Source organism: Tachysurus vachellii, chromosome 24 (assembly GCF_030014155.1).
Source record: "Tachysurus vachellii isolate PV-2020 chromosome 24, HZAU_Pvac_v1, whole genome shotgun sequence".
NCBI classification, from domain to species: Eukaryota; Metazoa; Chordata; class Actinopteri; order Siluriformes; family Bagridae; genus Tachysurus; species Tachysurus vachellii.
The window spans coordinates 15,948,815-15,958,814 of record NC_083483.1 but is presented as its reverse complement, the minus strand read 5'-3'; the positions used below and the strand labels follow the sequence as shown (position 1 = coordinate 15,958,814).

Below are 10,000 nucleotides of genomic sequence, written 5' to 3'. Positions count from 1 at the left end.
TGTTACTATTAATATCTCACTATTAAAACTTTTCAGATGAGTTAATTTGTGCACATTTCTTTTTTACATTCATGAAATTTTAATTCTTTGTCAAAAAGCTAAAGCCAGACCTTAGATTTTCCATATTGGTGCCACAAATCTATACAGGTTTTTGGACCTACCCTATTCCGTGCAGTGTGAGTGGGATGGAAGCGGGCTGTGATTGGTGGAGTTGCAGCAGTAGCGTGTTGTATAGGCTGAGAGCTTCCTCTCTACACAGTCCTGCACTCTCTTTATGTGTGTCTGCGTCTTCTGATGGCAAACACATCACCACCTGGTGGTGAAAAGGAGCAAGCACACATACACCATGCCTTAATGTTACTCCATAAAATGATATTGTGGCCATTTTCTCTTCCTTCATGGACTACATGATTTATCATGTAGTGGAAAGTGTGTGTGAGAGTTCCACCTGATAAAGGCTGCTCAAAGACAGATCCCAGACAGGGCCGGGTGTGTGTTCATCTTCTTTTGCTGCTGACTCCTCTGAACATTTTGCCTGCTCCCACAGACCCGTCAGTGCCTTCACTGGCTCCTGATGATAGTGTAGCTAAAATAAACATACACACACACACACACACACACCGTTAATTAACAGGATAAATAAAATGTACATTTGTTGTTATAAGATTAGACTAATATTCTTTTAAAATAATTAGCGTGTGTGTGTTGTGAATATTGTTGTCTTAATTGAGTACAAACCAAAACGTGCTCTTTTATGAAGCCAGCACTGATGGACCTCCCAAGGGTCTTCTAAAATGTTCTGGCCTAGATCCTAGATCCAGTTAGATTGCTAATGGAACACTACATTTTGTATGTGTGCGTTTGTGTGTGTTCCAGGAGAAGTGTGGAATTCATCTGCAAAATCGTTTATAAAGCCTCTAAAGATAGAAAGGCTTTCAGATGTAGATCAAACAGTCTTTTGGTAACTGGTGAGCAGTTTTAATGCTCGAGCAACTGCACCTCAGCAAAGAAGAACAAGTCCCCATGAATCATTCCCTGTGAGTTTATGGGCAAAACAATACAGTCTATGGGTCTAGACCAGAGTGAGAAAGACGAAAATAAAAAGTATGCGCCAGTCCGTGTGAAGACATGTTTCTCTGCTTGTGTGTTTGTTATATTGTTTACTGTGTTCACTATTTATTGGGCAGGAGCTTTAATTCATTTCCTGTGGTAAGAGAAATTACATTTGCACGAGACCTGTTGTTTACGGTTTAAAAAAAAAACTACAATCACTTCCACATCAACATAATCATTCTAACCGTACACACATGCAGCTAAAATATTAGCGCTATCTTCCTCTCAGGGTAAAGGGCTAACAGCAGGACACTAATAACTATAAGCAGGGCAGAATACTGTTTCCTGTTTATAGTTATTAAGGACTGATTATAGCATGGATAATAATCTAAAAAAAGCGACACTTTTTTCTACATTATAGCTGTTAGTGTTTATTTTTACATTTTTATATCTTTGACATCTTTTAGCTGCTAAGTGCTGATATTGACTCTCAGTATTCTTCTTGGTGTTGTGTTATAGTCCTCACTGTGTTTTTCTCAGTAAGAACACACTTTTATCATCTGAAACTGTTGAAGAATTGTGGCATTGTTTTCATGCTTGTTATAAATAAAAAAAATGACCCTTGTTATGGAACTCAGACTTTAGGACTGTATTGATGTGTTGGAATCTAGTTAAGAATTATAGTGTACTTTATATATTATGGACCTATATTAGGCCCATAAAATATATGACCTATATTATGAATAAATTGTGTTCTTTTCTTTGTGAAAACCTACAATACCATTAAAGTGTGTTTTGTGAGGAACTACAGTGGAATTGTATTGTGTTTTTGAGGAACTACAGTAGGCTTGTAGTGTGTTTTGTATTGTGTGTTGAGGGGCCCTAAATCAAAAATTGTAGTGTGTTTTGTGGGGACCTACATTAATATTGTATTTTGTTTTGTGGGGACCTACATTAGGATTGTATTGTTTTGAGGGTCCTACATTAGGATTATATTATGCTTTGTGAGGACCTACATTAGAATTATATTAAGTTTTGTGAGGACCTACATTAGTATTGTATTGTGTTTTGTGGGGACCTACATTAGGATTGTATTGTTTTGAGGGGCCTACATTAGGATTATATTACGTTTTGTGAGGACCTACATTAGGATTATATTAAGTTTTGTGAAGACCTACATTAGGATTGTATTTTGTTTTCGTGGGGACCTACATTAGGATTGTATTGTTTTGAGGGTCCTACATTAGCATTATATTAAGTTTTGTGAGGACCTACATTAGTATTGTATTGTGTTTTGTGGGGACCTACATTAGGATTGTATTGTTTTGAGGGGCCTACATTAGGATTATATTAAGTTTTGTGAGGACCTACATTAGAATTATATTAAGTTTTGTGAGGACCTACATTAGGATTCTATTTTGTTTTGTGAGGACCTAAATTTGGATTATATTAAGTTTTGTGAGGACCTACATTGGGATTGTATTGTGTTTTGTGGGGACCTACATTAGGATTGTATTGTTTTGAGGGGCCTACATTAGGATTATATTAAGTTTTGTGAGGACCTACATTAGAATTATATTAAGTTTTGTGAGGACCTACATTAGGATTCTATTTTGTTTTGTGAGGACCTAAATTTGGATTATATTAAGTTTTGTGAGGACCTACATTAGGATTGTATTGTTTTGAGGGGCCTACATTAGGATTATATTAAGTTTTGTGAGGACCTACATTAGAATTATATTAAGTTTTGTGAGGACCTACATTAGGATTCTATTTTGTTTTGTGAGGACCTAAATTTGGATTATATTAAGTTTTGTGAGGACCTACATTGGGATTGTATTGTTTTGTGGGGACATACATTAGGATTGTATTGTGTTTCCTGGGGACCTACATTAGGATTGTATTGTTTTGAGGGTCCTACATTAGGATTATATTAAGTTTTGTGTGGACCTACATTAGGATTGTATTGTTTTGTGGGGACCTATATTAGGATTGTATTGTGTTTAGAGGGACTTACATTTGGATTCTGAGCATTAAATTGTTCTTCCTCTGTCATAAGGAGTTGAACTGGTGATTTTGGCCTCTCTGGAATACGAATCCCATGCAGCAAATTGAACACCACAGACCTGCACACTGATATAGCCACTCGATGCTCCAGCTCCATCTAAACCATGCACAGTTATATTACTTTATACAAATGCACATGAAAACTTTATTGATGTACATACATATACCGGCTGTCCTGCATTCACACAAATTTTGCAACAACAACACAGACACACACCTCTAGGGCTGCCCTCTCTTTGCTGGTTTTGTCCTGGTATAGAGCCATACCCTTCAGTGTGATATGAATTGTGGCTCCGCTCATCAGCACAGGGTGTGTGTGTAGTTTCCACACCTCTGTCACGATCCCAGGACTCACAGACTTAAAGGTGAACATAATTCTCACGATATCGCCTGGCAGTATCACAGCTGTATGAGACACAGAGTGACCGGGTTGTTATTGTAACTTGAACTATTTAAATGTTTAGCAGTTTAGTTTGTTAAAGTCACTTGGTTTAAACATGCTAAACTGAATCCATTCAAACCCCAGTGTTTGTTTTGGCACATAAGTTGATAAATGAACTGAACATATTTTAATGCTCATAAAGTGACCCAGAACCCTTTTTTTCACATTGCCTGTCCTCTTTCATTCAGATGACCAGACTTTTTTCACCAATACCCCTTTTCCACCAAAATGAACCGGGTGCTGATTCAGAGCTAGTGCTGGTGCTGGTTCAAAGTTGGTTCCACTTGCGAACCTTCTAAGAACTGGTTTGCGTTTCCATCGGTTAGTGAGCATCACAGAGCCGAGTCTGACGTCACTGTATACGTGTCATGTTACACAGCAACGTTAGCGCAGCAGCGGCAAACACAAACACAACATCAACAACGGCGGATGTTGCTTTACTGTTACTGTACACAGCCCCTAACGCTAGCAGTTCTTAAGTCTAGACCAGCAACGTTTTGGTGCTACTTAAGAACCACTTTTCCTGGTTCAGAGCTGGTGCTTTGGCTGTCGAAAAAGAAAGAACTGGTTCTAAAATTAGGTTTTGGCTCCGAACCAGCACTCAAACTGCCTCGGTGGAAAAGGGGCACAAGAGGATTTAATCCATGCCAGCACAGTTTTAAAAGTAGTCATTTGTAATGGCTTGCTAGGCTCTTTGGCCTACAAAAAGGTCAAGAGGTCAAGCTTCTTTCTTACAGCATACAGTGCCTTCAGAAAGTTTTCACCCACTGATGAGTCTATGTGCTAACTTGCCAATTCCTAAATATATACAGCATACATTCTTCTCCAGCCGGTTCTTCATAACTTCTTCTTTGACTGTAAAAGGTTGTCCTAAGCAATATGCTTATGTTTAGCTCAATCTGTGTTGCCTGTGATTAAATTATCCTGTTCCTCCTGCTGAAAACAACTCCAGTGTATACAGCTACCATCACTATGCTTGTTCACAGGAATAGTGTTACCTCAGTGCTGTACTGTATCTGGTTTGTGCACAATATTATGCGTTAGTTATAAATAGATCCTTCTGGCTGCTCTTCCACAGCTCTCTGAAAACCAAATGATATTGTTGTACTCATTCTTTCAGACATTGAGCTCTATAACCTTCAGTGTTGTACAGTAGCTGGACTCTGGGACACTTTCCTGAGCACTCAGTTTTGCATGTTCTTTAAGTGTCTGGGGTTGTCATAACGAATTTCACAGTGTTCATAGAAAGATCCATATTTTATGTTTCAATAACATTCTCAAACTTTTCTTCTCATAACGAATTCATCTTGGAGCTTTATGGGCAGTTCCTCAGTCTACATGACAGCACTGGTCTGATCTTCTGGCTTAGCTGTAAGAACTCTAAAGTCAGTGATATTTCTTGTGCAAGCATAAGGTTGACCATAGGTGGATTTCAGAATGAACACAGGTGTAACCTGTAGAACATATTTAGGGTGATCTGTTGAAAATAAAATACAATGAAGGCTACGCAAATAAGTTCAAATTAGTTGAAATTAAAGTTAAAATTATTTTGTACAATTGCAACGAAAAAAAAATAGTTAATGTATTAAAAATTATTTATATTTTTAGATATCAATAGTTTTAGTTTTCATAACTTTTCAAATCAATATTTGAACTTTCTGCCCTGTGCATGAATGTGTTTGAATTCAGACAGTATACATCACACGCGTTTATGTTTTTCATGTGACATGTGATTCAGGTGTGTACATGGAAACATGGTTTTGAGTTTTGCACAAGTTTGTGATTTAAGACACTTCTGATGACGTCCTTGTACCGCTCGTCTTCAGCATACTCAGCATAACAATGGAAAAACACAACCATAACTTTGCAAGAAATTTGAGAGGAAACTTGTTTTAGAGCACTGATGTCAAACTCAAGTCTAATGGGCCACACATGACCCACTGCCTGGTTTCATTCGGCTTTAAGCTTGCTGTGTTTAGGGCTGAGGTGTGTTTTGTGGGGACCTGCAATACATGTTAAAATGTATGCCTTGCAGTATGGTCCTCCAAAGACTCACTAAAATACTGATGAGGCCCAGTTATATGAGCAACATGTTTGTCTTGGTATAGAGTGTGTGTGCGTGTGTGTGTTTATGTGTGTGTGTACCTGTAGCTGTGTTAAAGTAGAATTGTTGAGTGTTCTTGCATGTTTTTGCCTCAGGAAAGCAGTGTGGCAGCTCCAGTTTCTGCCAGCTGTAATAGATGGCTGTGCTCCCCTCATTCTTCAGTTCCAGATGACAACATGTGCTCTCACCCACAACAGCTTCGAATACCAGGCAGACAGAGACACCAACCTCTCCCTGAATACACACATACATACACACACACACACACATACGCACAAAGAACATTTCAATAAATTGTGCCGAACTTTGATAAATTGTACAAAGCTTTTATGACAGTACACCTGATGAGAGGCGGCGCTTCCACTCCAGCGAGCCAATTCACCACTGATCCTCAGAGCAGGAACCAGCTCCACATCTTGCACGACATCATCAAAAAATGCCAGTGGGTCCCTTCACCAAAAATCACACAGACAATATCAGTGTTACTGAAGGTTCCACAGAATATTTTCATATAATTGAATGTAAACTCAGGCTAATGATTTGTTTTTAGTTCATTTCCTATATAAAGTGTGGTTCATGAAAGTATAGTTTTACCTGTAAACGAGTTACAGAGTAAATAATTCTGCAGATGTAGAAAGGAACCTACTCATTCTCTTTGTGCTCTCCCTCACTCCTGTCCTCTTCATCCTGCTCATGCTTTTTACAGCACTCCACTGACTCAGAGGCGAAAGGCTGACTAGTGCCCACAATCTCCAACCCATCCATCTCCTGCGAGAGAGAGAGAGAGAAAGAGAGAGAGAGACTGTATTACCTACATACCATGAACCAAGAATCATACACAATAACAAAAAAAAATAAAATAAAATATGTGTAATCATTGATTTGGTGAAGTTTTCTATAAGGATGTTTCTGTAATATGTGTGGAAGGAGTCTCCAGTATCAGTGCTTGCAAGGTATTAAAGGTGGGGTCTCCGATTTTTGAGAAATGCTTCAGAAAACTAAGTCGGGCCGATAATAAACAAAAATGAAAACAAAAATGAAAACAAACGTGTAGCCAATGAGCAGAAAGGGGCGTGTCTTGTCAATATGGGCGGAGAGAGTGTTCAGTGCGCATGTGTGACATTAGCAGAAAGCGGTTTTAACATTGACATGGAGGATAAAAACAAAGAAAGAAAGCCTTTTGGAGATTTTTCCATCTTTTCTTGGCTTCTTTATGCACATTAATACAAATTTTTACCTGGGGTGCTCAAACTTTCGAGCCCCACTGTATAATATGTCATTGTTCCATATGATAAGTCAACATTTTTTTAAACTTTCTCCCATTTTTTTCTCTTCACTTTCACGAAAGGGTGATCATCTGTTCTGTACGTTCTCTTCCTTTAACTCGGTCTTTTTGGCTGTCAGTGACCTTATAGGTCTCAATACAGCAGGACAGTGCGTAACATGTCTGTGTGCAGAAACACAATGGATAGTGAGAGAGAGAGAGAGAGAGAGAGAGAGAGAGAGAGAGAGAGAGAAAGAGAGAGAGAGAGAGACTCAGAGGACAGGAACGACAGAACAGGAGGCCATGCCAGGGTACCATTATAGTGTGTGTGAGTTTGTGATAATTGCTCAAAATTAGCAGTAACAATGCCAGAAGCTGTGTGTGCTGGGTACATGGTGTGTTTGTCTTTGTGTGTGTGTGTGTGTGTGTGTGTGTGTGTGTGTGTGGGTGGGGGGGTATTGAAAGAACCTGAGTAGGAAAGAGAGTAGGAACACTGAATAGGTGGCCTCTGTCTCAGTCAGTGCAATAAAGGAGGCGTGGCCTCTGTTTCTATCAGTGCAATAAAGGAGGCATGGCCTCTGTCTGTCAGTGCAGTAAAGGAGGCGTGGCCTCTGTCTCTGTCAGTGCAATAAAGGAGGTGTGGCCTCTGTTTCTGTCAGTGCAATAAAGGAGGCGTGGCCTCTGTTTCTGTCAGTGCAGTAAAGGAGGCGTGGCCTCTGTCTCTGTCAGTGCAATAAAGGAGGCGTGGCCTCTGTTTCTGTCAGTGCAGTAAAGGAGGCGTGGCCTCTGTCTCTGTCAGTGCAATAAAGGAAATGTGGCCTCTGTCTCTGTCAGTGCAGTAAAGGAAATGTGGCCTCTGTCTTGGTCAGTGCAATAAAGGAGGCGTGGCCTCTGTCTCTGTCAGTGCAGTAAAGGAGGCGCGGCCTCTGTCTCTGTCAGTGCAGTAAAGGAGGCGTGGCCTCTGTCTCTGTCAGTGCAGTAAAGGAGGCGTGGCCTCTGTCTCTGTCAGTGCAGTAAAGGAGGCGTGGCCTCTGTCTCTGTCAGTGCAGTAAAGGAGGCGTGGCCTCTGTCTCTGTCAGTGCAGTAAAGGAGGCGTGGCCTCTGTCTCTGTCAGTCTCCAAGTCTGTGCTTTGTCTTTGAGTGAAAGTTGTGTAAAAAACAGGTCCTGATTGCTTTTTCCTCTTTGGAGGACAATATGCACTTAATAAATGTATATATTTATGGAAAAGGGAGAGGGAAAGAAGAAGATAAAAATACTTTAAACATTTAAGCAACAAGAATTTAGATCTTTTTCAATAAACTGAACTAATTAGATTTTTAATCTTTTGGACTGTGTATCATTTTCACCTCTGGTGGCTAAATGTGATGTTTCAGACTTTACACAGTGCTAAGAGGAACATATGTAAATGAGCCATGTGACTTATGTGGCTAATGAGTCATTAAATATTATGAGCATGAAGAATGAGTGTGTGTGTGTGTTTGTTGATGTGTGTGTGTGTCTTACAGGCTGATTCATTTCGAGGTCACTCAGTACATTTCTGAGCTCATTTTGGCGATACTTCAGGTACTGACTGTGACTCCACACTCTACTGGCTGAGCGCTCAGACAGGACATTACCTACACACACACACAGACACACACAGACACAAACACACACACACACACACACAATACAGGCATTGTATAGAACAGCAATCCATGAACAATGACTGTGTGTTTGTGTGTTTGTGTGTGTGTTTGTGTGTGTGTGTGTGTGTGTGTGTGTGTGTGTGTGTGTATACCAGACTCCAGGCGTGTAATATGGGGCTGTGAGATGTGTGTGATGGGCTCCACATGTCCTTTCTCCTTCTGGGTCAGTGTGGCCATGATTCCACTCAGCTCATCCCCAAATCGCTGTGGAACACTCCAGAACTCACTGCCCACATGGACACCCTGACAGAACATAAGCAGGGAAGAAAGGACAGGATGAAGAATGAATTATGTCACGTCAGGATCATAACAGAGCTCCACTGCACTCAGGAACTCTCAGGAACAATGTACCCAAAATGTTACAGAACACCCATCATGCACTTGGCCTCTTGTGGGAATCACATATAAAAGGAATTTATAATCACATGTCCGTAGTGTACTGCGGGAAGTGCTCGGCTGATCAGTTCTCTCTGCTCCTGAGTTTCTCGGAATCTGTTCGCCTGGTTCATCAGAACATCCTCAACCGGCTTCTGCAACAAATCTGACACACAACACAAAGCATCAGCGGCTCCTCCATCAGCAGTCCTGTTGCAGAGAACACATCTGTACATTGTACGGTTCCTCAAAGTCACACCAACGCTCAGAGTGTGTTAGCGTGCAGAGTCCGCTCAGCTGCCGTGTGCACGACATGCTGAACAAAGCCTCCACACAATGAACCACAATTACGTCATATCGTTTGTGGAAGTTAATCAAAGACACAAAGTCACCAGATGAGGTCTTTAACATCAGTCATTTTATAATACTGTTCTGATTCCATGTCTTATAGACCGTCTCATACTGTGTTTAGGACGTTTGTCTGTGGGAGACATAGAGACATTTGGCATTTCTGGTGTCTTATGATGAAAACAATTTAGACATGAATTTTAGAGTTGTAGTGAGCAGGAGACTGTGGTTTATTTTGCCTCACATCTACCTTCCACACCAACTCATCTCCAAATGATTCATTTAACTGTGTGTATGTTTGTGTGTGTGCTACAGAACACACTGTCTTTTCACACAACTGTGTAAATGTTCACATAACACACGCACACACACACACATAACACACACACACTCACACACACACATGCACACACACTCACACACACACACACACACAGACACACTCACACACACACACACACACACACACACACACACACGGTAGAGGGATTACCCTTAGTGTAGGCTGATGGTGTAGGCTACATCTACTCTGACTCAGCTCTTTGTGTTTGTGGGTATGAAGCTCTTTGCTGTTTCTGCTTCCTACAGTGCTACAGGATTTATGTAACTAAGGTGAAGAAGTTATTTTACATATTTATTATTAGGTTTAGTCTTGCCT

The 10,000-nt window shown here is 40.5% G+C and overlaps 1 protein-coding gene across 1 annotated transcript in view; it reads right to left on the bottom strand.

Annotated features, from left to right (window-relative positions):
- mycbpap (mycbp associated protein) overlaps positions 1-10,000 on the bottom strand; it is a 16,857-nt gene that overhangs the window by 1,998 nt on the left and 4,859 nt on the right. The window contains exons 6-15 of the mRNA XM_060860491.1: positions 9,045-9,160; positions 8,712-8,862; positions 8,435-8,547; positions 6,313-6,434; positions 6,008-6,116; positions 5,708-5,900; positions 3,338-3,525; positions 3,071-3,217; positions 449-586; positions 162-313 (exon numbers count right to left, since the gene is read on the bottom strand). Of these exons, the coding sequence (XP_060716474.1) occupies positions 162-313; positions 449-586; positions 3,071-3,217; positions 3,338-3,525; positions 5,708-5,900; positions 6,008-6,116; positions 6,313-6,434; positions 8,435-8,547; positions 8,712-8,862; positions 9,045-9,160 (1,429 nt within the window). The remainder of the gene's footprint in view (positions 1-161; positions 314-448; positions 587-3,070; positions 3,218-3,337; positions 3,526-5,707; positions 5,901-6,007; positions 6,117-6,312; positions 6,435-8,434; positions 8,548-8,711; positions 8,863-9,044; positions 9,161-10,000) is intronic.